This window comes from Dipodomys merriami, unplaced genomic scaffold (genome assembly GCF_024711535.1).
Source record: "Dipodomys merriami isolate MVZ:Mamm:240054 unplaced genomic scaffold, mDipMer1.0.p SCAF_39, whole genome shotgun sequence".
Lineage (NCBI taxonomy): Eukaryota > Metazoa > Chordata > Mammalia > Rodentia > Heteromyidae > Dipodomys > Dipodomys merriami.
Window position 1 is genome coordinate 12,670,322 of NW_027205492.1, and position 25,758 is coordinate 12,696,079.

Sequence of the window (25,758 nt, forward strand, 5' to 3'; positions counted from 1 at the left end):
TTACGCTACTCTAAGTGGGTGGAGAAGACACTTGGTCCTGTTGGAGTTCGGTCTGATCGGTTACAGGACAGGCACCGCGAAACAAAGACATAGTGCCACAGGGTGAGAACTCTGAAGGAGACCTAGCTGCACTGAGCTGCCCGGGGCGGCTGGGTGCTCTGGGTGGAGCCAGGGGCTGTCTGGCTTCTAGCACAACCCCCAAGCAAAGACCGTGTTAGCGAAGTGAGGAAGCCAAGTGGGCGAAGGACCATGCACCTACTCTGAGCAATCCAGCAAGTACCAAGCTGGATATTACGCAGCAAGAATAAAAGAGAGCAGACGCCGGCCAGCGTTCCTTCCACACAGGTTTATTGGGTACACAGAGTGGGCATGCCTGCGGTGAGCTGGACACAGCAATTCAGAGCGGCCGGAGCTCTGCTGGGGCGGTCTGGTGCCGTGCAGTCAGGACGGACACGGGGGGTCGGAGGCCTGGCCGAGGCTGTGGAAGTCCCCGTGGCCAGGACCCTGGCCATCAATCGCAGGGGACTGACTGGGATGGCCACGCGGCAAGTGGGGCAGTCTTTCCCGTGCAGTGACTCAGAGGCCTTCAGGAGAGCCTCCACCCAACCCTCTGACGTAAGCACAACAGGATTGAGGGGGGGCCCTCCCGAAGGGCCCTTGTCCGTCACCTTCCACGCAGGCTGTGCTGACTGGACAGTCACCTGCCTTGGGGTCACCTCCTGGGCCTTCCTCGCCCTGTCCCACCGCTGCGGCCTGTGAGAGGCCCAGGAAGTGGCTAGCAGTCTCTGTGTGCACACGGTCTCCCGCCATCGCTCCCTGTGCCCTCTGCCGCAGCATGTTTGCTGAGGAGCGTCCTGCACCGACACACAAAGCTATGCCTGCCTTGAGGCCTCCGCTCCCACCTCCTCTCAGGGCTAAGGCTTGTTGGGGGATCATGGTTTGATCTCCAGACCTCGGATAGAGGGTGTAGGGCCCCGGACATTTCCCTTTTGGCGCTCCTTTTGGCCATCCACATCTGCCTTGCAGCGCCAAGGGGCCACTGGGCACTGGGAATCAAGATCCGCCTGTGGGGCGGATGTCGGGAACCTCACCCACTTCCACCATGGCCTCCTGTGCCCAGAGCCGTCTCAGCTCCGCTGCCTTGGGCTGGGGGTGATGTTCTGTGCGGGGCCCTCAGAGACCTAGGAATCACTTCCTGACTCAGGGGCTGCTGTGATGGAGAACCCTACCTACTTCTCCACCGAGGGCGCTGCTGGTCTTCTAAGCAAGCTCTGGGCAAGGCCCCCAGCTCACAGAGCCCTGGGAAGAAACTATCCAAAGTCCCATGGCTCTTTCCCACGTCCCTCTTGCTGACAGGCATCTTGATGAGGTCTTCAAGCTGTGTTGGGAGTTCGGATTGAGGGAACGCGAGCGTGGGAGCTATCTGCCTTGGAGCAGGCACCGGAGTGCTCAGGAGGTAACAAGAAGACCATGAACTGGGGTAGGACTGGATAAGGGGCCCTGAGGAGAGCGCCCCAATGCTGCTGAGAAAGGAGCTGTGGGGAAGGTGGCCCTCAGACCCAGACATACCCCGCATCTGGGCAGCCCAGCAGCCCTGGGTGGACAGATGGGTAGACACACAGTGTCCCCTATATCAGGGGCTCATTTCTTATGCAGCAGTACAAAGCGTTGCTCTGGGAACACGCCTGCTTAGTTCTTGGACAGCAGCTGGCCAACAGCTTCCCACCTACTACCTGATTCGGCATGGCAGAGCCTGGAACAGTAAATCCCCTCATTCCACATAGCTTTGGGGGGGACTCCAGGAGTTCATCAAGCCAACTCTAAGAAACGCAGCAGAGACGCCAAGCCAGCTCTGATAAGGGGCTTTCCAGAAGGCCTCACTGGACCTGCCTTGCAGCAAGATCCTCCTCCACACCACCCCACTTCTGAGATGGCACCTATGAGTCAGAGGCCCAAGGGCAAGGGGGAGGGGGCCTGTGCTTACCTCTAAAGGATCCTCTTTCTATTAACTCTCTGGCTGGGCAAACTTGTCCTTCTGAGGGCAAAGGTCACATTCCCGATGAGAAGAGGTTGAAGCACACATTTCCAAGAGGGCACAGTTGCCGGCTGCTCCAAAGAAAGGCTTAGGTAGAAAGAAAAATGGGGGAAGGGTTAACAAGATAAACACACACCATCTCCTAAGGTCACCTTAGTAAGCACTGAACCTAATGTCTGTCTTTCAGTGGTCAAATGAAACGCCTATTTAGTGGCCAATGAAATGTGTCTTCACAGGCCATGCTAAGGCCACAGTCCACTGATGGGAGAGAGAGGCAGTCATGGAAGATGGCCCCTTTTCCGAGGAGGTACAGCAGGCCCTTACTGAACTAGGTTTGGTGTCTCATCTCTAAAGCCTTCTCCGCACATGATCGTAGACGGAAGGTCTGCCTAGAGTCCACTGATCCAAGGTCATCCAGACAAGCAGACGCCACAGAATCGTGATGCTCCTGTTGACCCTGAAGACTAGGGACAAGGAACGGGCCCAAGACAAGAAAGGTTTCTGAGTTTGCAACTGGGCCCCTCAGGAAATGACAGAGCTGGTAGGTACCCATCTGCCTTTGGACTCAACCACTGGACAACAAGTCCAGGCCCACAAAGGTGACATAACTTACTAGCGACTTTGGAGCGAGATGGAATGATGGGAACTGGGATCTGGTCTAGCAGGAAGGGCCAGTGACCCGGTCCCCGCCCATCTCCTCCCAGAAGCCCACCCCAGGCAGCCCCGGGAGAGGGGGACCGGCAGTGCCCATCAGGATCGTCACTGCAGCTGCGCCATCTAGTGGTGAGGGGCTTTAGGTATTTTATGCCCCACTGGAGCCCTGGAGGTGCCAATCACCCACAGTAAGATCCGGGCTCCAGTGAGGCCCCAGGGGATGTCAGGGAGCCCTCTCATGGTGTCCTCACCACAAACCTCAGCTGCCTACCACACCTGCCCTGGGAACACCCAGCAGTCCACCATCTTCCTCTTGGACTGGAAATACGGCTCCTGGCACCAACGTCCTACAAGACCCCATTTCCTCACCTATCAAAACACAACACTGGGAAAACCCAAGAGAAACAAGAAAACTCACCAGGCAAATGACCTGATGCTTTCAGAAGCGTGAGACCACCTGGTGGATTCACGTACCCCAGGGTGTCTCTCCAGAAACTTCTACAGTGTCCACTCCAGCCAGCTACAGCGTGGTGGAGACTCCACAGTCTTCCCACTTCCCAGGTCGTCTCCCAAGGCTGAGATCTATCCAGTAGCCTACAAAGAACCTCCAAAAGCTGAAGAAGATTCCAGAAGTACTGGAGTCCCTTCTCTACACTTCAAGGAAGGGTCCTGGGAGGAAAAGCCTCTCCAAACGTAACTGGTTCATTTAACTGTCCTCCAAATACTCAGCGTGGCGGTGCTCAGACCCCATTAAATCCAAGCCCCCTTTAGCTTCCCCTCCCTTCCGTGAACAAGCACTGTTTTCCTCAGGCATGCATCATGGCCACCAAGAGGCCCGGTTAGGTGACACTTGGACCAACTGCTAGCTGTCTCTCAGTTGCTCTTTTCGCATAGCTTGGCCTGGCCTGGGAGGTAAGCACTTAGTGCCTAGATTTGGATCCAAGCTGTCCAAAGCCCCCCCCCCCCCCCCAAGCTTTCTTCCTGCTTCCCCACAGCTCTCCAACGGCTCTTCCCCACCCCAGGGCCTTTCCACCAGCTGCCCCCTCTGCCTAGGCACTCACGAAGCTCCAGCTTCGGCATCACTTCAAGCCTCTTTCCTAGAGCACCTTCCTAAACGCCCCTCAGCTTCCAACAGCATGGGCAGGGGCTGGTGGTTTAGAAAGTTGGGTCCTGGCACCCACCAGACTTGCTGAGTTCAAGCTCAAGACTCTACCACTTCCCAGCGACATGGCCTGGGGCAAGTTATCGGCCAGCCTCTCTCTTCTACAGTATTCTGCTGTGAAAAGTGAGTGAACGCAGTTCTCAGGCTCCAGAACGCATGGAGTACAGCTCCTGTGGGCCAAGGCTGAGCACGTGGCCAAGAGCAGCCGACCCTGGGGTCGACCTGGAGCCCAGCGGAGGACTTGGATTTCAGGGGACAAGGTCCCTAGATCTTCATGCGAAGAAGCAGTAAAGGCCTAGCTCTGTCACACCTACCAGGATTTCCTCCCAGAGCTTGAACTAGTGAGGGAGAACTCGGAACTGTTAATTGGAATAATTGGAATAAGAAATGAACTCGGGGGCTCCCCATCAAGGAGCCCTCCCCTCCCTTCCCCGTCTTCCCTTGCTCTGAGTGTGCAAGGCCTACGTTCCAGAGCCACCTTGGCCTTCTCTGAGCTAAGTCAGTCTCCACCCAGCTGTGGCTAAGAGGCCCAGGGACACAGATGTTTCATTGCCATGGTAACTGCTTAACCTTGTACTTCTGTTCAGGTTACTAAGGGGCCACGAAGAGGAAACCAGGCAGCCATGTTGGCTCCACTGCCCTGGCCCACGCCCCCGAGGAAGTTCGCTACCCTCTCGCTCGGCCTGGCCCTCCCCAGCGCCAGCACGCTAAGACGCTCAGCCGTGACCCCAGGTCTCCCAGACAAAGTCAAGGAGGGCCCTGCCACAAACTCTGTTGCTGGGTCCCTGCCTAAGGATGATGACCCCTGTTGCTCCTGGGATAATAATAGCTGCACTTCACTACCGGAAGAGCAAATGCAGCGTCCGACGGGGCCAAGTCCTGCCCTGCTCGGGGGTGACTGACAGCGCCGGGTGGCGGGGCGCGCGGCAGCCAGTCCGCACTGGTCAACAGGGGGCAGCCGCCCCTCACCTACGGCCCGCCCGAGAGCAGGAAATGGCGGACCCCAGAAAACCAAATCAGAGATCCTGAAGCTTGGTAAAAACCGCCTAACATCTAAACATGGGTGGATGATTTAGCACCGTTCACACTTAAAAAACAGGCCGCCTGAAGGTTTCCAACACCATGTTTCTGGGCAGGCTCGAGGGCGGTATCTCCTCCATCCAGCATGGCGGCTGTTCACTGATTGACTTCTACTGGTCACGGGGCCTACCTCGTGGGGGCTTCTTTCTGAGTACCGGGGCTTTGTTCATCTTCCTCAACTGCCTCGTGGCCCTTGGCTCACGTAAAGCAACCGCCTAGGAACGGACGTTGCCCAGAGGTGGAAGGTGAGGGCACTGGGCTGGGGGGTGGTTTCTCTTTGACCTTCAGGCTTCCCTTCTGCCCCCCCCCCCATCCACTCCCAAACCCCTTCCCAACCTCCGTGCTGGGAGCTGGGCTCTGACCTCTGCTCAGCCCTGTCCTTGTCATGTCTACCGGGCTCTTTGGACTCTTGGCCCTGGCACCTGCTCACATCCTCACCTGCCCTCTGGTCTGGCTGCTACCCCTGGCACCTATGTTTACTCCTAGGATCCTTCCTGTTACCTCTCCACGGGTGCTTCGCAGGCTGGCCTTCCTCCCAGGCCCTAATCCTACCCAGCTCTCCTGACCACATAAAGGCATGGCTACCCAGTGTCCTCCAAATCCCCCTGCCCCTCTACCCTGCTGCCAACCAAGTTTCCATGTGGCCTCTGACATTTAAAACTCTCCATCCAGCCTTGGCACAGAGAACCCAGGGCCCCTAGCTGTTGAGATGCCAATACCACCACCTCATCCGGCCCCGCACACCTGCACCTCCAGCACCCATCTGCCCGGCCCCAGCCATTTGAACACTCTTCCCAACACGCCGGTCTTAATTTGGGTCCTTCGTCACCCAGTTGTCAGCAAGTGCCCATCCCTGGCCCTACAAGGCGAAGTCAGGCAGGAGCTCGGGGGCTTTTGAGCGGCAGCACAAGGTGCAGGCCATCTGGATGCCCGTGACACGGGAGCACATGCCCGGGGTGTGGGGTGATGTCCGCCTCAGCTGTCCCCCTCTTGCTGGCTTCCGACCCCAGCAGGCCCCATGTCCCTGCTATTAATATAGTGCAAAGAGGCCCAGCAGCTGACTGGGACAAAACCTTTCCACACGGACGGCGACAACTGCTATAGTGCTGATTTGGGCTCTGCGTGTTCCCACCATGCATTCTTTCAAGGGGCACAGCTGAACGCTGCCCGGCGCCAACCACCAAAGCTGTGTCCACTTGGCTTTGGTCTGGAAGGCCATTTCCAATCATCAATCTGGGGCCTTGAAAAGGACCCCCCCCCAAAGTTGTGTGATGGCTCTAAGAAACTCATGGGGCCTTCCGAAGCAGGGGTTTCTTTCCGCTGATCATGCTCTGTGCACATCTGTGGCGAGGCCCCAAGCCCATGCATCTCTGTGGCTGGGCAGGGCTCGGGGCAGCACTGGGCACAAAGGTGCAGCTGAGTAAACACCAGTGTGGTGATGTCATGGGAGACAGAGGAAGAAGGGCTTGAATTTTCCCAACATGTTCTCTTTGGGGGCAGAGAGGGTGACTTCGGCTTATCCCCGAAGAATCCATTAGGAGTGAATGGCTAAGAAACCCGGAGAGGAAAACTGCGAGGGGGACACGGGTCTCATGAGATCCACGAGAGACAGCTGTGCTCCAGGCCTGCTGGCTTCGTCTCCACCGTGAACATTCCACGGCGTGGGAACAATACTCAGCAAGGGCTTGTGCGGGCCCTGGCTGTGCTCAGACCACTCCGGGCACCTCTTCGTTTGTGGGGAAGAAGCAGCTGGCCTGGAAGGCCTTTACTGTGCCAGGGCACAGGGTGGCTAAGTGCGCTGGGCCTGCTGGCTCATCTGCCCCATACCTGGGCTCTGTGCAGAGAAGTGGCACACACACTTTGCAGTTTGAGTCTTGAGGAGCCAGGCTGAGGCTGGGCGGTAGGCACTTATCTAGTGTGTGTGAGGAGCCCTGGCATGGGAAAACAAACACAGAAAAAGAAATGATGTTTAGCATTTAAAAACTCCTGGCCCAGTGAGGCCACTGTGGGCTCCCCCCGGACGCGGCCTCCTCCACACTGTGAGGGACAGACAAGCAGCCTGGGTTATGGGCTGCTCGCTGGAACCTGGCAGCGTTCTCATGCACACGGGGCTTAGTTTTGCTCACTTCTGACGTCTGTGAGAAGGGCACGAACTACACGGATGAAACCAGACTTCACGACACAAGTTCTTTGGGGGCACCCCTCGAGCAGAGGGAGAAAAGACTCAGCTTCCCTTCCCCAAGTTCGTGGAAAAGCCAGGAGGCAAGGGAGAGGGTGAGGAGGCCAGTTCCACGAGGCCGGAACGGAGTCTGAGCATGTCAGCGGCCAGGGCAGGGCACAGCCCACACTCTCTGGTGTTTGGGACACAGTCCCCCGGAGGCCAGGGGCACCGGGTTGAGCCCGTGGCTGGCTTGGTGGCATCTGTAAAGGTAAACATGTGACACCATGGCAAATGCCATGGTAAAGGCAGACCAAGACAACTACATCTGTCCATTTATTATTAGAAGGCAAATGTCACGGAAAGAAAATATGCCCCAAGTAATTTAGTCCTGTTGAAACTCAGCAGGCTTCAACTGGTTGGAACCAGAATCCCTCCTCTGCCCTCCCACTCCTCAGCAGAGAGGTGCCTGACTAGAGACTGGAATCAAAATCTAACTCGTCCCCTTCAGTGCGTGGGAAATACGTGTCACAGACACCGCAGCCGTGTCTTCCCCGGAGAGGAGATGAGCAAGGGCCTTGAGAGTCAGAGCAATGTCGTCCATTTTAAGAACCTCATGCGTACTTTAAAATGCTTAACTAGACGGAATCCAACCGATCCTGGCCATTGTTTTGATTGGGGGGGGGGGAGGGGGTCAAGGTCTTGCTGCTCCATAGCTTGGGAAGGAAGTCCTGCCTACTGGGTAGCTAGCATTCTAAGTGGGTACCCCTGCACCTGGCTGTTGGCAAATGTTCTACAGCAAGGGTATAATTTTCCTTTAAACACAAGTCCATTCAAATAAGGACAAGTCCCACCAACAGTGGCGGTGGCAAGGAAGGAACTCAAATCTGAACAAAACACAGCATTGACAGTCCTCTGGTGACTCTTAGGGACTTCTGAGCTCAGTTTTGAGTTTGGTTATTTCATGCCAGAGGCCACCAACCTGGCCTGCCTCTTCCTCTGCCGGAAGAGGCAATGTAGAGGTGACGGGAGCGGGTACGGAGCCCCCAGTGCTACTGCTCCAACCATCAGGCCTATGTCTGCCCAGCAACCCAGGAGAAGAGCTGGAGAAAGCTTCCTCCTGCCTAAGCTTTGGACATCTGTGACTTGAAAAAGAAACACAGGGGCTGGGAAGGTGGCTCAGTGGTAGAGCGCTTGCCTTGCATGCCTGAGGCCCTGGGTTCGATTCCTCAGCACCACATAAGAAAAAAGAAAAAAGCCGGAAGTGTTGCTGTGGCTCAAGTGGTAGAGCGCTAGCCTTGAGCTGAAGAGCTGAGGGACAGTGCTCAGGCCCAGAGTTCAGGCCCCATGACCAGACCCCCCCAAAAAAAAAAAGATAAGAAAAAGAAAAAGAAACACAGCTGAGCAGACGTCACTTTGCACATGGAGTTCACCCAACTGTCTGATTTGTGGGAAAAGGGAAGTGACTTCTCCCAACATCACATGTATTGTATTATAGTTAGACTACTCACACGCTTCATTATGTTATATGAATACTATTAACAATAGTATGAAAGAAAAGCCCATCAAGCCTGGCTTCCCAGGAATTTTAGGGGTACCCAGTAGCCGCCAGTGTCCTCCCATTATCACAGCCTTTCACACTCAAAAATGCCCTGGTCATTCGACAAATTATATGGAAACCCTAGTTGTCCACCATGGCTAACTCGCTACGTTTGCTGCATTCTCCTCCCCCTCCCTCTCTCCCTGCCCTCCTCCTCTGCTGGAGTCAAGTGCTGAAGCTTGAGCTCAGGGCCATGGATTCTCTCTGCTTTCTTATTCATAGCTAGTGCTCTACCACTCGAGCAACACCTTCAGCCCAGCATTTTCTGATTAGTTAAATGGTGTCTACCTCATAGACTTTTCTGCCCTTCCTGGCCTGGAAGCATGAATTTCCTGTCTCAGCTTCCTGAGTAGTTAGGATCACAGGCGTGAGCCACTGGTGCCCAGCTAGGGGCATTATTTCTTCATAAGCTTGGTCTGAGGAACAGAAAGAAACCCAACATGGAACCTGGCACACTCTCCTTCAGCATCTTTCTGTGGCTGAAGTTGAACTCTTCTTGTGGACAGGCTGAGAAGCAATAAAGCTAAGGTCTTGGGTTAAGCCCCCCCCTATAGCTCCAGCCACCAAGCAGAGCAAGAAAAACAGTCCCAAGTCCTCTCTGACCTCAAGGCTCTGAGCATGCTGTCGGGTAGAATGCAGCCTTGAGTCTTAGCTCTGCTCAGTATTTTAGAACTAGTAGATAAGATGTGTCACTCAGTCACATGCGTATGCAACTCAACCTTAAAAGGAAGACATCATGTTTGGTAGAAGCTGCTGATAGAATATGGATTACATAGAGCTGCCATCTTGAAAAAGTTTGAGGAAAACTGACTTGCCTTTCTTGCCACAATCTCTATGGTTTGAGGCATTTTTAGGTAATAACTGCTGCTTTTGGAAGCTGTAGTTTTGAGTAACCAGCAGAAAAACAGTGCGTCCCCAAATTATATTAGCGTGACCCTTGGCCAAGGCCTTCCCGGTGGCCATGTGCACTTTGCCAGACTGGATTCTTCAAGGGATGGTATAGTTCTATTTCTAGCTTGCAAGCTGCTTCTAGCCAGCTCTTGCTTTGCTCTTGCTGTAATAAGGAGCCGGTAGAATGTCAGTTCTAAAGTGATCAAGAAAAGAATGTGAAGCTGTGAACTGTCCATTTGGTTGCTGACAAAAAATAGATCTGATATCAAGAGGGCTGACATCCGAGCCCTTGGCTCACCTTCCACGGCCACACAAAGATTTCTCCACATGGCATGGTGAGAATTGAGAAGGCAGATTCGGCTTAAGAGCTGGTTTTGAACCAGCTTGTGGGTTCCACCTCCCTCTTGTCGATGAGGGCTCAGCTGACCTCCCCGGGTGCACCAGCCCCGGATGACTTCTGTCCAATGAATCTTACTCACTCACTCAATTTGGGGTGTCCCTGTCCATCCCTTCCTAAATACTAGGCTTCTTCCTACTTTCATGACTGTCCATTAAGCATCAGAGTATCTGTGTGCCTGCATGATACTGTCTATGAATGGTTCAGAGGAACTTAACTCCGAGAGGAATGCCACCTTGCTCTATATGGCCGACACGGGGGAGATCACGCCACCAAACATCAGGGCCTCCTCCTGTTCACACTGACTGTATCTAGTTCTACCTGGCATGGTAATTTTTTTTGGGGGGGGGGTAGAGGAGGTACTAGAGTTTGAACTCAGGGCCTGGGCTTGCTAAGCCTACCACTTGAGCCATGCCCCCAGATGTTTTTGCTTCAAGTACTTTTCAAACAGGGTCTTGCATTTATGCTCAGGCTGGCCTGGGCCGCCACCTTCCCATGTAGATAGGATCACAGACAGGCACCACTATGACCATCTTTGATTGGCTGAGATGGGGTATCATGCACTTTTTGCCCAGGCTGGCCTTGAGCTACTATCTTTCTGACCTTGACGTCTTGAGCAGCTACAAGTGGAAGTGGTGGCCATGGCTGGCCGGGACACCATTCTTGACACCAACAGTTCTCCGCATCCAAGCCTCGTTGACAAAGGCTTCTAAAGAGCTCTTGAAGACATTCTCACTTACACTAGTTTTATATGTTTCTAGAACCAACCACCTTGCTAAGGCCCACCCACCACCAACTGATTCCCCGCCACCCCTGTCTCACTGTGGGGCCAGAGAAACTTGGTTAGGCATGTCTGGCTGTCCGGACAAGCACCCCTTCTCCACTAGCAGCCATTGAGTCTGCATTTCTTTCTGCCAGGCTGACAAAGCTCTAGCGGTGGCCCTTACCATCCTTCCAGACCTTATCTTCTGTCCTCCGGCTCTGCGGATCTCCTGTCACTTCCCCTAACAGGTCTGCCTTCTTCCCGCCAGAGGGCTCCTGATGGGCGATTCCTCTGCCTGGAGCTGTACCAGCACCCGCCGCCACCTGCCCTTCCTTTGCCTCTTGGCTCAACTGTGCTGGGATCGCTTGCTTTCTCAGGAAGCGGACGGGCTCCGATGTGCCCTCATAGAGCACTATGCACACACTGGAAAAACAAAACAAACAGGAACCCACTTCTTTTTCGGGGTCATCCGCTCAGATTGTAACGACACCCTCTGGGGAGTGATGGCTCAGTATTTCCAAATCAGAGAGGAGAGAAATGGCATCTCCCCCCACATTCCCGGTGCCCGGTGCACTCTGACCCATGGTGGGTACTCTGGGTGTTTTTGTAGCTCAAACTCATATGGCATCTTAAAGTTTATCAAAGAACCTACTTTTCTGGGCACGGCCTGCAGTTCATGCCTGCAATCCTAGCTACTCAGGAGGCTGAGATCTGAGGATCCTGATTCAAAGCCAGTCTAGGCAGGAAAATTCATGAGATTCTTATCTCCAATTAACTACCAAAAAGTCAGAAGCAGAAAGTCAGTGGCTCAAGTGGTAGAGCACTAGCCTTGAGCAAAAGAAGCTCAATTATAGTACTTAGGCCCTGAGTTCAAACCCCAGGACCACTACAAAAAAACAAACAACAACAACAACAAAAAAAACCTTACTATAAAGTGATGGGCATGGGGCACACACAGCTTAAGCAAGTCTTGGGTTCAAATCCCAGTTCCAGTGGGGGACAAAACAATGAAAACAAAACAAAAAAAAAAAACCACTAAAGAAAATGGAAATCCATATAAATAAAATCCCATTTGGCTGCCTCCCAACCTCACTTCAGGCGCTTCCTGCCTCGCCGGGCTCCAGGGACTCCTGCTACCACATCACCACCACCCCACTACAACGCCACCACTGCCACCATCGCCACCACCACACCATCACCAGTACCGCTGCCGCTCCCACATCCACCACCCATCACTACTACCAGCCGCCAACACTGCCTGCACCACTGTCATTGCCAACAAGTCGGTGAGGAAGCGCTGGACATACAGATAACCAGAATCTGGCTGCTGCCCTGCTAGGGGACCTCCCAGCGGGTTTCACTTGAGTGAAAACCCATCTAAATCTTCAAGAGTCAAGATGTCAACCAGAGAGTTGGGCACCTGTGGCTCACGCCTGTTATCCCAGCTGCTCAGGAAACGGAGATCAGAGGTTTGTGGTTCCAGGTCAGCCTAGGCTGACTTTGAGGAATTAGTTCTCAAGACTATCTTCAATTCATCAGCAAAATGTCTGAAATGGAAGCATGACTTAGGTGGTAGAGCACCAGACAGGAGTAAGCAAGCCAAGGGGAGAATGTGAAGCCCTCAGTTTAGGGCCCAATGCAACAACACAATAAAAAGAAGAAAAAAAGGCACCAGAGCAAATTCCCTTCATGATACAAGCAGCAAGATGGGTGCACACACATCAGAACCCTGCTTAAAGAAAGAACCAAGATTCTCCTCTCACACATGCTTTCAGAGAATACAGCAAGGCACAAAGGAAGGACGAAGAAATTAGAGAATGGGAAAAAATGCCAGGACTAACTAGAAAAATCCAGAAGAATAAACTAAACATTAGTTTAAAATAGAACAAGTCCAGCCTTCCTGCCTAGGCTGGCTTTAAGCTGTGATCCTCAGATCTCAGCCTTCTGAGTAGCTAGGATTACAGGTGTGAGCTAAATTAAATTCTTGAAAAGTAACAAAAAGAAAAGTGCTTCCCTAAGCATACATGTTTTGAAGTAAACTGAAATGAAGAAAAGTACTTAAAAAAGTACAGATTTTCCAGATACCAAAAACGATATGGCTTAGGAGGACACAGAATTGGAGGCTCCCAGATGTTCAGATTTCAGACAATGCTAAAGTTTCAAAAGAAATATGTGGTGCTAACAGAGAGTTGCCAAATGTCTTTTTAATCTGCTACATAAAATCATGGGAAAAGAAAAAAAAATTAAGTCTAAAGTCTTTGGGAAGAGGGGAAAATTAAACAGTTTGCTCTTTCAAAAAACCTTGTTTTAAAAAAAAAATCTCTAAAGTCTTAAAGGAAAACAAAAAGTTCTCATCATTATCTGTTGAAAAAGAGATGAGCTGGGTGCTGGTGGCTCACGCCTGTCATCCTAGCTACTCAGGAGGCTGAGATCTGAAGATCCAGGTTCAAAGCCAGCCTAGGCAGGAAAGTCTGTGAGACTCATCTCTAGTAAACCACCAGAAAACCAGAAGTAGAGCTGTGGCTCAAGTGGTAGAGTGCTCACCTTGAGCTGAAGAGCTAAGGGACAGCGCCCAAGCCCAGATCTCAAGCCCCACAACTGACAAAAAAGAAAAAGAGTTGACAGATCCGAATGCTAGAGGCAGAAAGCTTCCGCAGCTCTAAATTAATCCATCCATACATGTTGGTGAGACCCCCCGCACCTCATCTTTACTGTGTCCTCCCCGGGATTGGTGCCTAGGTTTCACCTTGTCCCCAAGCAGGGACCCCGCCTCACCTGCCAGCCGGTGCTGCAGTCAGCAGGACACGAGGAAAATGTACAGAAATTAATGTCACTCCTATAGACACATAAGAAACAGTCTGAAAAGCTAATGAAAACACCAGCCTGTCCTCAATGCAACAAAAGTGTCAGAGTGAAAAATGTATGCATCAAGTACATCCACTTACTAAATTCCACTTGATCCATTAAAATCATATACAAAAAACACAGGTCCTTCCTAGAAGAAACACAAGCCCGAATAAACAAGAGCAGGCTTCTGTCTTAAGACGAAATGCAGAAATGACCACGGTATTTCTCAATTTGATTTACAGACTGAATGCAATCTCACACAAAATATCACCCAGGTCATTACACAACTGGATAAAAATGGTGCTTCCAGGAAAACAAATGGGCAAAAGGATCGGAATTCTGTGATAACATTCAATAAGAAGGCACTTGCCCTGGCAGATGGTAAAGATAAAAACAATGATCACTAAGGGTTTAAACCAACCACAGCAACACACTGGGGAAAGAGGTGAGAATTTAACAAACTGAGCAGGAATAAACCAGCTCACAATAAACTATTAAAAAAAAAATTCCAGCCCACACAATGCCATAATACTCTAAGAACACAGATGTCTTTCAAAACCCTCTTAACCACCATAATAGAGGTTTTTAACTGTTGTTTTGTTAAATAACTAATTGAGATATTTTCAAAGGAATATATTTATCCGTATCTGGATAGATACGACTCATACATACATAAAAAGAAACTGTTCTAATTCTAATTTTCCAATGTCCATCTCAAGCTCTTCATTCCTAGAGCACTTGTAGTTCAAAGCGCAGGCAGCTAATTAAAGCTGTACTGTTGTGTAATTAAGTGCACCTGTGTGAGGGGGGCTGTGGCAGGCACGTTTCTATTGCCAGGGGGGGCCTGGTCCTCCTCCTCCCGGCCCCCTCCCCCCAGCCCCGTAAGCACCGACAGATATCACCGAGCCACCGGCTGCCTGCATGTGAAGAACACTATTCAAGGACCATTACCTGACCACAAGTTCTCACTAGCTCCAACCCACCCAGACCTCCAAGGTTCTGACAGCCTTCTCTTGGGCTTCCTTCCTCTCGTGTGGGAGTGCAGAGCCAAGAGGGAAGGAAGGCAGTTTTATGAGGAAATTTCTAAATCAACAAGAAGAAAGGCTCTCCATTTATGAGAGATTTTAGCCAAAACAATGGTTGGGGGAGGTGGGGGAGGCGGGGTGCAGAGAGGGCCCAGCAGCCACCAGCAGCCTACAACACGCTATCATTTCTTTCCGGCCTTCTGTTTTCCAGGCTTCTTCGTGTAGGAATGGCATCACTCACCATAAGCACGCAAGGGGAAAGGTCATTTGTCTACCATTTCAGGATTGGTATGCACGCAGAGATAATGAGAGAGAGAGAGAGAGAGAGAGAGAGAGAGAGAGAGAGAGAGAAAGAAAGAAAGAAAGGAAGGAAGGAAGGAAGGAAGGAAGGAAGGAAAGAAAGAAAGAAAGAAAGAAAGGAAGGAAGGAAGGAAGGAAGGAAGGAAGGAAGGAAGGAAGGAAGGAGAAAGAAAGAAGAGAGAGGGGGGAGGGAGGGAAGGAGGGAAGGAGGGAGGGAGACAGACAGACAGACACTGATGTGGAACCATAGCACCATGGCCACTATGGTGCCCAGCTGTGGGCCCGAGCTGGTTTCAAATGGATTCAGGTCAATTCCCCACACATGGGATGGAGTGACAGTGTCCCAAGCCTTAAAGAAGCCACCCACCCAGCCCCTGGATGGTTATGGGACTGGACATTCACAAGACGGCCTTTGGGAAAAACAAAGCCAAGTGAAAATAACAAATACCTCAGAATTCTCTTTAACTCAAAGCAAAGCTACGTGAATGAGGCCGATTTTGTCCAGTTATCAGGATGGGCTGATTACATAGCCCAGATTCATTTGCCTGAAGATAATTGCCTCAATTCTCCACTTCACTTTGCACATATAGAAATAGTCCCCAATCTACCAGAGCCTCAGTGACTAGACATGTAAAATTGGTCTAATCATAGTTTGAAGAGCTCGGGCTGAAAGGATTCTATGAGCATGTGCCTGAACCGTGACACCACTAAGGGTTTCTTCCCTCCTTGCTCCAGGCTCACCCACCCCCACGCTCGCTCCCTCCCTCAGGTCTGCAGGGTGAGTCAGATCCCAAGCAGTTGCGATGCACACAGCCTCAGGCTGTTGGTGCTAGAGGCTGTGTACGTGTGTGATAGCTGGGAGAGTTGAAGACTCAGAGTTTATAGTATTCCCAATGGTTGGCAGTTGTCTGCAGTCAGTAGTACTTTCCACCCTATCTCGCTGCAGGAGAGGCTGGTGTGCAGGACAGAGGTGGACAATGGAGGCCAGCCTCACCAGCACTGTGGCACTTGTGTGCACGGACGAAGAGCTACATCAGTTCTAGACAGACAGAACCCAGTCCTGAACTCTATGGTCAAGAGTCCAGGGGCTGAAGGAGCTGCTCTATGAAGCAGGGCCACCACACAGACCAGGTGGCCACATCTCTAAAGGCATGTACTGAAGCTTCACCTGGATAAGGGAGCTTCTAGATGCTTCTTGCTGGATCCAGAGTCTGGAAAGAAGCTGGTGGGAGGACTACCACAAGGGCACAAGTGAGGGGAAAGGAAAGCCAGCTCGTAGGCCGACAACTCCTAACAATCCCTACCCAGGAATGCGGCAGTGCTGACCCTATCTCCCTCGTAACCTGAATGGCACAAACACAGTATTGTGATCCCAACAATGGCCTGGACAGAACCCAGCCGCGTCAGAAAGATGATTATTTCCCCCTATTGTTTGCCTTGAGCTCTGTATGGCATCCCCCCAAAATCATAAAATCCGGAGCTTGGCGCCTTCACCATTTCTCCTGGTGAGCACCAACTGAGGTCGGCGTACTCTGAGGAACGGCACAACAGTACCCCAGGGAGATGAGCCAAGTGCACTTGCATTGTGCTCGTGCCCTTGGGGAAGAGGCAGGAGAGCCCAGTGCCAAACTCTCAGTGGGGTTGAGCCCCTCTGGCTGATGGCCACGACGAGGGTGGGGAGCGGCCCTTCAATGTCCCCGAATTCATTTCTATCCAAAGGAAAGTTTGAAAAGTGTTCCGTCTCTCAATAGTCCTTTCCAATGATTGTCCGAAAAACATGTTCAAGAGTGATTATACCCACTCAGCTGACAGAACAGAACCGATCCTTTATCTTAAATCTCAGCTTGGAAAATGTGTTGGTGTCTAAGGGACCTCTGACAATAGCCTGCAATGCTTCTACAAGTTCATGGGGTTCATCTCTGTCTCCCGGAGACACCAGCACATGGCTTCTGCACATGGTAGACACAGAAACAGGTGGCCTGCAAGCAATCCTCACAGGGGAAACTGCAAAGCCCTGTGAGGTAAAAACAAACAAACAACCACCACCACAAACTTCTGTTTCTAAAAACCAGCAGATGAGCTGCATCTGATTCTAATCACTGTCAGTTTCCCCTGCCCGGGTGCATCTACCTGGCAGAGCTTGCCTCCTTCAGCACCTGCTGTCACTCTACTTTGTAATATCGGGGGCCTTGCACACCGACACACACATTGGATTGGCAGAGAAATTAATTGCTCATCCCCAATTACTTCCATCTCCTCACAATGCCAGGAGTACTGTCTTGGTCATAGAAATGACTCTGTTCGTGATTGCTGAATAGCCTATTCCATTTGTAATTTCTGAGACAGCCCCAGGAGGGGAGGCAAAAAGAACCAATCCAATTAATAGACAGGCTGGCCTTGTGTCTCAGAGCCTCAAGAGCCCCACCCCGGACCGCTGAGTCCATCTTCATTTTACCTGTTTGTCTGCGGCTTGAAACTGATACCTAAGCATTCCTTTTTGTCACTGTGCCCCTCACACTTTCAAATGGTACCCCACAGAGGCAGCCGTTCTTCAGCCCCCCGACCCCCCAATGGACTCAGATCTGACTTCAAGGGTAAGACAGTCAGCCTCAAGCTCCACCATGGAAAACATCTCCACTATGTGGTGGGCTGGCTGGCTGGCGGGCTTAACACATCTTCTGAGGACCAGCCAAAAACTTCCTGACAGCCCATTCTACTCCGGGGCTCAGCTGAATGCAACCCCCCCCCACCATAAATCCCCCTAAATAGGGGTTCCAATTTTGCCCTCTGGAGCACATAAAGTAACTCTTAAAAGCTTCTTTCACACAACAGTCATCTAAGGAGCTGAAGCCAATATTCTTCCCAATGCATCCAAACAAAACCCTTACTGGTAATACTGAAATGAGCCCCAAAAATGGTGCTTTCCTGACCAACTGGTTTAGGAGCTTCCCTCCGGCAAAGCCTGAAGGTAATATATGACCACACTTTGTAAATCATCAGATGGAGAGAGAGACCCCTTGTTCCTTGGCCTGATAACAACTGAGGTCATTCATCACCCACTTGGTCCTTTTTGAAATTCACTCTGCAGCAAGCACTTTTTAAAGTCATGCACGTAATGCATTTTAAAGAGCATTTTCTGCACAGATCCATTTGCTCACCCTCGGCTCTAAGTGCAGGATGGCACAGTATTTCAGTGCAGTCCCTGGGCAATGCAGTCCCCCTGGAGCCTGTGCCGAATGCACACCAGAATGTATTTGCAACTAGACATGACCAGGGCTTGAAAAGGTAGTGTTTTGTTAAATTGTTTGCTGATTAAAATGCATCCTACAAAGAAAGAGCATTGCTAATGCAGAATCTAGTCCAAAAATATGTATTATGTAATGCGTATTTTTAAATAATGCAGGCAATCTCCGCGTATCTATATTAGTTGATCAGCTCTAGGCTGCCATCTCCATTATAGGCATAAAGCACTCCATCTGAAAAATGAAGTACTTCTCCGGCACACTAAAGAATCGCCCTCCACCTCACTGCTGACAGCCAGCGTTAGTTTCCATTGAAAGGGCATTTGCCTGCACCCACATATTCCTGGCTTTTTTGTTTTGTTTTGTTTTCCCACTCGGTATGCCTTGAAATCAGCTAGACGGATGTGTTCATGCTTCAGACACCGTTGGTGGAGCTGTGCCAACTGAAAGAAATAAAGTGGGTGGCTCGACACCCAAACTGTCCCCATTTGTCTGGGCTGAGGGGCAGAGATCAAAATTTGAGAGATAGCTCCCGATACCCCTGCCCAATGTCCCACAGTACTTACAAGGCGATTATACTTGTAACAGTAAAACTCTTCCGTTTCTTTGCAAAGTGTTAAGAGGGGACACAACCAAACTTACTCTGCTTTTATGGGGTCTGCCAAATCAACCCCACTCTATTAGACCCATCAGTATTTTAGTGCTACCAACAACCTCCTAGGACACAAGATCTAACACCGACGCACACAGAAGTAAAATCTCAACTGCCCAAAGCCCAGGCTGGAACGCCACTGAGGTCTTAACCCTAGGTCTGGCAGCTTTCACGCCGGCTGCCGTCCGGGTAAGAGTAAGCGGCTCAGAGAGGGGGAGCCGACGTCGGGAACGCGAGTGAGCTGAGCCTCCACCTCTCCTCTTGAGTCTCCTCACTCCAACACAGCCAGAACGATACGCCAGCCCCGTAGTACGTGCCCTGCACAGCAGCCTTAGACTCTCAGCTCTAGCACCTTTGTTCTAGTCTCGAAGGCACGTCTGGCAAGGAGGGCGAGACTCAAGGCAGGCACACCCTAAGAGCGGCGGTCACACCGCAGCGGCACCCCGCGGTCCCCCCCTCCTGGGCGTGGACCTCGGTTGACTTCGTGGGGCTGACGGGGCGGGAGCGGCCCCCGCGGCTCAACCTCGCCCTCTATGGAGTCTGGCCGGCCCCCACCCCACCGCCCCGGGCGGGCCATCTCTTTGCTCCCACGGAATTCCAGCCCGAGTAAAACAATGCTAGTGGGTGAAGAGGCATTGATTCTGGATGATTTACGGTTCCAATTAACAGCAGATTAATCCTCAATATCCGTTCCTTAATGCGAGGGGTTTTTCTTCTCCACTACTCTTCCTTCAGCACCTCGAACAGGGCTTGGCACGGGCTAGGCACTCCGCGAGTGCCCTGTATGCTTAAAAATTCCTCGGCTGAAAGCCGATCTCAGTCACGGCTCCGAGGGGCGCGCGCGGCTGGCGCCAGGGGCGCGGGGACGGGCTGACGGTGCGCCCGGGAGCCGGCCAGCCTCCAGCCCAGCTCCCGCGCCCCACCGTCTTCAGCCCCGTCTAAGCTGGCGGGTCCGGGGGGCTCAAGCGGGAGTTCCCCTTTCGGACCTTCTCGAGGAGGCTTACGGGTCCACGAGGGGGGCTAGCCAGATGAGAAGGCCCAGGGAGCCTATTTTCTGGAAGCTTCTGTAATTAGTCACGATAACGCATCTGCCAAAGGTGGTTCTGTGATTAATGATTGCCTGAGGTTACCATCCTGAAACTATTAAGCCCCTGGAAAACGCCCGGGGCCGGATCATTAATACCCGCGCGCGTATCCCCCGCTCCCGGAGGGGGACGATTTACCAGTCCGAGCTTCGGCGGGCGCGGGGAGGGGAGGGGGCGTCTCCGTTTCCCGAAGTTGGCAAGGGCACAGCCTGGGTGGCGAATCCTCAACTAGTCGCCCAAGTACTCTAACCTGTAGCTGAGCGTGGCGCTGGCGCGCGGGCCGGGCGCCCCGCCCGCCGCCTAGCCGGGCTCACTCCAAACGAGGTTCCCTTCTGCCACCTGCCGGCGTGCAGGGGCGAGTGCCGCGCGGGAGGGGGCGGCCGGCGCCTACTGCACATGCCCGGACGGCGCGCGTCGACCGGCGCGCAAGTTGGCGAGCCTCAGCGCCCCGGCTCCCAGCGCTCAGTCTCCTCTCCTCTCCCAGGCGAGAGGATCAGAGGAGGCACCTCCCGAGTCCCAGACTCGGCGAGAGGAGCCCCGAGGAGACGACGCTCTCCTCCCCGCCTTACCTTCCTTCCTTGCGGCGAGACTACTAGAGGCGCGGAGCTTAAGAAAGTTCTTAAGTGGCCGCCTAGGTAGGTGCTTCCTTCTCCTTCTCAGCCCGCGGTGGGACGGGGACCCGGGGACCCCTGCTCTCTCCTCCTAAGGCGCTTCCTTCTAGGTTCCAGCAGCCCGTGCGGGTCGGAGCCACTCTCTGCGGTGTCAGGGAGTGGACCGGCTTCTCGGGGCGTCCAAGAGGATGGATCGCAGGCCCCGGGGTCAGCATTGGCGCCGAGCTCGCCACAACTACAACGACCTGTGCCCGCCCATCGGCCGCCGGGCAGCCACCGCGCTCCTCTGGCTCTCCTGCTCCATCGCGCTCCTCCGCGCCCTCGCCACCTCCAACGCGCGCGCCCAGCAGCGCGCGGCCGCCCAACGCCGGAGCTTCCTCAACGCCCATCACCGCTCCGCCCAGGTGTTCCCCGAGTCCCCTGAGTCCGAGTCTGACCACGAGCACGAGGAGGGAGACCTGGAGCTGTCTCTCCCCGAGTGCCTAGAGTACGAGGAAGAGTTCGACTACGAGAGTGAGACCGAGACCGAGACGGAGACCGAGTCCGAGATCGAGTCCGAGACCGACTTCGAGACCGAGCCCGAGACCGCGCCCGCCAGTGAGCCGGAGACCGAGCCCGAGGACGGGCGCAGCCCCCGTCGCGCCGCCTTCAACCAATCCCTCACCGAGCGCCTGCACGCGCTCAAGTTGCAGAGCTCCGAGGCGGCAGCCAGCCCCGCGCAGCCCACCACTCAGGAGCCCCAGCGCCCCGGCGAGGGGGAGGAGCCCGAGGAGCGCGATCCCCGGGACCCCGAGGAGTCTGAAGAGCGCAAGGAGAAGAAGCAGCAGCGCCGCTGCAAGCCAAGAAAGGCCACCCGCCGCGACCCCTCCCCCGAGTCCCCTTCCAAAAAGCCATCCATCCCCATCCGGCGTCACTGATGGAGGACGCCGTCCAGATTCTCCTTGTTTTCATGGATTCAGGTTAGTTGCCCGTGGCTACACCGGGGGGCCTGGCGGGAGCAGTGTGGGTGCTGCGGGAGGAAGAAGGATGGGCAAAAAGGCTAGACGGGTTAGGGCGAGGGCTCCGCGGGTCGGCTGGAAGCCGGGGATAATGGCGAGGGAGCAGGGGCTCCCCAGATCGTCCCAGGGCGCCCCGGAAGCCAAGGGTCTGTTGGACGGCGAGGCGCGCCCTGCGCCTCGCTGGAGACAACCTGAGGTTTCTGAGATGGTGCCTGGGACGCGAGACTGAAGCGGAGCGCGCGCCCCAGACCTCGAGCCGTACACAACTCACCGCAGAGGTAAGCCAGCTGTGCGGCGCGCGTGTGTGCCTCCTAGAAAGAGCCGTCTCAAGTAAGTTGGCTCTGGCAGGCCCCGAACCGTGGTTCGGAGGTGCGCGCACTCCAACTTTCAGGATCGCGGAGCCGCAGCGCAGCAGCGACACTGTTGCAATGCGCGAAAAGTTAGCGGCACGGGATTGGGCGAGCCGGAGACGGAGGCTCGGGAGCAAAGTTGTAGGTGCGCCAGGCGCCCTCACGGGCGCGTAGCCTGAAGCCTTGGTCCCGGAGCTGCCAATCGGAGCCGCGGGACCTCGGCATCAGCGCTCCTCACTGCGGAACTGCTCCGCTACCAGGCGCTGGCAAGGCTGGAAGCCACGGAGAAGAGCGTGCGCCTCCGTCCGTGCGCCCCAGAGCCAACCTCTGGTGGCCCGGCATTTCCCCGTGAGTCACTGGTATTTGGGGGACAGGGGACATAGCGCGGGTAGAGGCGTTTGGGGTGGCACCTACGGTCTATCCAAATTGGCAATGCGGGGTTTGATCACGTCGGGGCAGCGCCAGTCTCTTGGCGCAGCTGGTCAGGTGGTGCAGCTGGGTGCAGCTTGGCTGGAGAGGTCCGGGGCGGCTTGCGCAAGGTCCTAAAGGCGGGAGAGAGGGACTAAGAGGTCGGAATGGTCACGAGCCGAAAGGGGAATCGGGAAGGGGGCAGGTTTTGTGTGTGTGTGGGGGGGTGTTCGTCGTGTCTATCATGGGGATACTGGACAATGCGCCCCAAGAGCGTGGCACTAACCGAGCTTCGGAAAAGTGTCAGATCCAGCATGCCAGTTTGGAAGGGGCTGGGCTTGGCGGCTCCGGCGGCCTCCGGAAAGGGAGGCGGCGCGCGCGCGCGCGCGCTCCGGCCATTTTCAGCTCAGCTCGGCCGGAGCTCGTTTGGCCCTGTAGTACCCCGAGGGCGGGGGAGGGGGGTAGATTGCTCCGTGGTTCTGCCCCAAACGATCGCAAGCCCGCGACAATCGGGTTTCTCCGATCGGGGGAGAGGAAAACTAATCGATGAAATGGAGCACTGAACTTAGAAAATGTTACCAGACTTGGAAACAAGTTTGTGCGCGTCCGTCCGTGCGCGCGCGCGCGCCTCACTAAGCACTCGAGGAGTTGTTTTGATTGGAATGATTTGGAAAATCTGGGAAAGTAAAGCGTTTGACCGCCTGGAATGAAAGATGAGCGCGTTCTTAGGGTCCTGGGAGAAGGAAGGTGCTAGAAGGAACACTAAATGGTCTTCCTTCCTGGACCTTTTTCCCTGGGACTGCGGCGCAGCCTCCAGGAGTGAAGTTATGCGGGGCTGCGTCGCTGGAGTTACCCGTGCGGCCTTTGGTAATGCTCGGCCACCGGGGAGGCGGGTGCCGTTTTCCCGCGGGGCGGGCTGGCGTCCAGAGGATGCGGGGATCTGCAGAAGGGCCAGGTACCTTGGGGTTTTTTGCTTTTTGGCTTGCAGGCGTGAAATTGCCTAAGTGAAATGGGGCTCCTCTAAATGGAAATTTCTACTTAACATAAACAAGGATGGCGACATTTCTGTGACATTCAGGTGTTGTTTTTTATCTCGTAATGCCTTGGTAGTCTGGGTTCGCAGAGCAGGAAGTGTCTAGTTGATGGGCAAAAAAGTCAGGTTTGTTGGGAAATTGTGGGGTGGCTTCTACTGGAGCTAGAACAGGAGACAGGTTTTTTATTAGCTAAATTAGCATATTGCTTGGTTGCAAGAATGAATAAATTTTTTTAAAAGGTCCTCTGTGTCTAGTCAATGCCTCACCTAAGTCTTGCTTTGTTTAGAGAAAAAAAAAAGCAAGCCTGCACAGGGAGCCCAGCCCTCCTCCCAAGGAAGCTGGGCACACAATCGAAAACTCAGTTTGCTGTCTCAGCGTCCTCCATAAACTATCTAGAAGCCAGAGTAGAAGACAAACACACTACAACCCAATCCTTAAAACCCAGCAATCAGCAAACACCCTCCCCCCACGCGCCCTCCTCCCCCACCCTCCGCCTGCAGGGACAGCAGCGGAGTACTCCGGAAAAACTGGGAAGGGAGGAGGGGGCTGAGAGGAGCACCCACAACCCTGGAAGGGGGGGATAGGGGGCTTTGCCAAATAAGACACTTCAAGCTACTTTCTGCCTGCAACACTACCTTCCTTTTCCAGTTTCTAGCAAATTCTCTAAACATTCCCGAGTCACTAGTCTCCCAACTGGCCCTTTGTCTCCCCAGCCCTAAGCTAAGGTTAGCATTTCAATGGGCTCCCTAGCCCTTTATCAGAGGTAGGGTCTGCTGGGTGAGGAGTAGCTTAAAAAAAAAAAAAAAAAGCAGACCTTTTCTACTAGAGGCAAGTTACCAACTCAGCACTGCATTTCAAATGGAGGGGGAGTGAGGAAATAAAGCTCGTTCAATAAGGTGGTATGCCCCAATATTTTATAAGTGCTCCCCAAAGGGGTTAATTTATAGAGCAAAAAAATATGGTGACCAAATCAATGACAGAAGCAATGGGGGGGGGTGTTACACCCCCTGAATTCTCAGTTAAGCCAACACCAGTTTAGAATTTTAATTTTCCCCTTTACCACACTAATCTTTTGCTCCACCGAAGTCTGCCTGGGGGGAGGAGGCCGTGCAGCACCGGCAGCTGAACTTTTTTGAGCTGCAAATGATGTGGCCACTCTGGTTATCACTAGCTTGATGTCAGAATCCTTTTCAAAGTTTACACTCTGTTTAGTAGAATAGAATGATTGGAATTGTTTTAAGATGTTTCTTTAATGTGTGGCTAGCCTTTCAGCCCCTGGGTTGTGGGGTTTTTGTTTTGTTTTTTGTTTTTGTTTTGTTTTGTTTTTACAGCCTTTAACTCCTTAGCTTGCATTGCTAGCAGCTGTGCTGGAAGGGTTAGCTAAGAAGAAAGCTGAAACTTCAATGCTGGTAAGAATTATCTTTTTAAAAAGCAGTTTTATGGATTTTACTTTATTTGTATGATCACTGTTCTTCAAAATGGAGCACAGCTATTGAAAGGAAACTCAACAGAAACTGTGTTGTGAGAAGTATCTTAACAGGAAGGTGACCTATCACAAAAAACAAATCTCTGAAATCAAATTAAGCGTCCAGAGGCCAGTGATGTCATATGCCAACTCCAGAACTGCCCTTCCCTTCAGCACTGCCCAGCAACAGAGGACCATAATCTCAGGTTACACCTTTAATCCCCCTGCTCTGCAATGAGAGATGGGATTCCTGGTTCTGCGGGGGGCTTCTGATATCAAGGATTCTTATTTCCTAAATCTTCCTGTCAATCATTAAGATTAGCGCATTAAGATTGAGGGGAACACACACACACACACACACACACACACACACACACACGACTGGGCTAGCCTCAGTCCCATTGAATGGCTTGGATCTTAATCAACACACACACACACACATACACACACGCGTGCGCGCACACACACACACACACACACAGGACTGGGCTAGCCCCAGTCCTATTGAATGGCTTGGATCTTACTCAACACACACACACATACACACATACACACGCACACACGCACGCACGCACACTCACACACACACACACACACACACACACACACACACACACACACACACACACAGAGGACTGGGCTAGCCCCAGTCCTATTGAATGGCTTGGATCTTACTCAGCACCACTCTGCCTCAGTTTCTTCTTGGGCAAACTAGTTACATGATGTGTTCTGTGTTGCCGTTCAGCTCCAAATGTGTGCAGGTCGATTAGATTAATAAGCCTTGAGGATCCACCTTTAACCCTATGCACCATTTTAGCGCTAATGGAACCTAACAGTTGACCAAATTAAAAAGCACTATCTGTGAAGAAATCTGTATGGTGTTGTCTAATATCAGTTTTGTCAAATCTGCTTTTCATCTGGTGGCAAAAATGCTAAGAGGTGAGAGAGAGCGAGCACAGACTTGATTTTCTCTCTCTAAACTGAGAAAAATCTGGCTATCC

At 53.0% G+C, this 25,758-nt stretch overlaps 2 protein-coding genes and 1 long non-coding RNA gene across 3 annotated transcripts in view; 2 read left to right on the top strand and 1 right to left on the bottom strand.

The window, feature by feature from the left end:
* Window positions 1–666: 666 nt before the first annotated feature.
* Window positions 667–22,384, bottom strand: LOC138805311 (uncharacterized). Its single transcript, XR_011365485.1, has 3 exons — window positions 22,265–22,384; window positions 1,985–2,122; window positions 667–753 (listed from the first exon to the last, which is right to left on the bottom strand). It is a non-coding gene; the product is annotated as an uncharacterized lncRNA (long non-coding RNA).
* On the top strand, window positions 20,384–21,419 carry LOC138805310 (neuroendocrine secretory protein 55-like). The gene is made up of 2 exons (XM_069990083.1): window positions 20,384–20,526; window positions 20,613–21,419. Exon 2 carries the CDS (start codon window positions 20,691–20,693, stop codon window positions 21,417–21,419), a length of 729 nt encoding a protein of 242 aa, XP_069846184.1. The 5' UTR covers window positions 20,384–20,526; window positions 20,613–20,690.
* Window positions 21,404–25,758, top strand: part of LOC138805308 (guanine nucleotide-binding protein G(s) subunit alpha) — a 60,917-nt gene continuing 56,562 nt past the window's right edge. Inside the window, exon 1 of the mRNA XM_069990082.1 lies at window positions 21,404–21,461. Within this exon, the coding sequence (XP_069846183.1) occupies window positions 21,419–21,461 (43 nt within the window). The 5' untranslated portion in view covers window positions 21,404–21,418. The remainder of the gene's footprint in view (window positions 21,462–25,758) is intronic.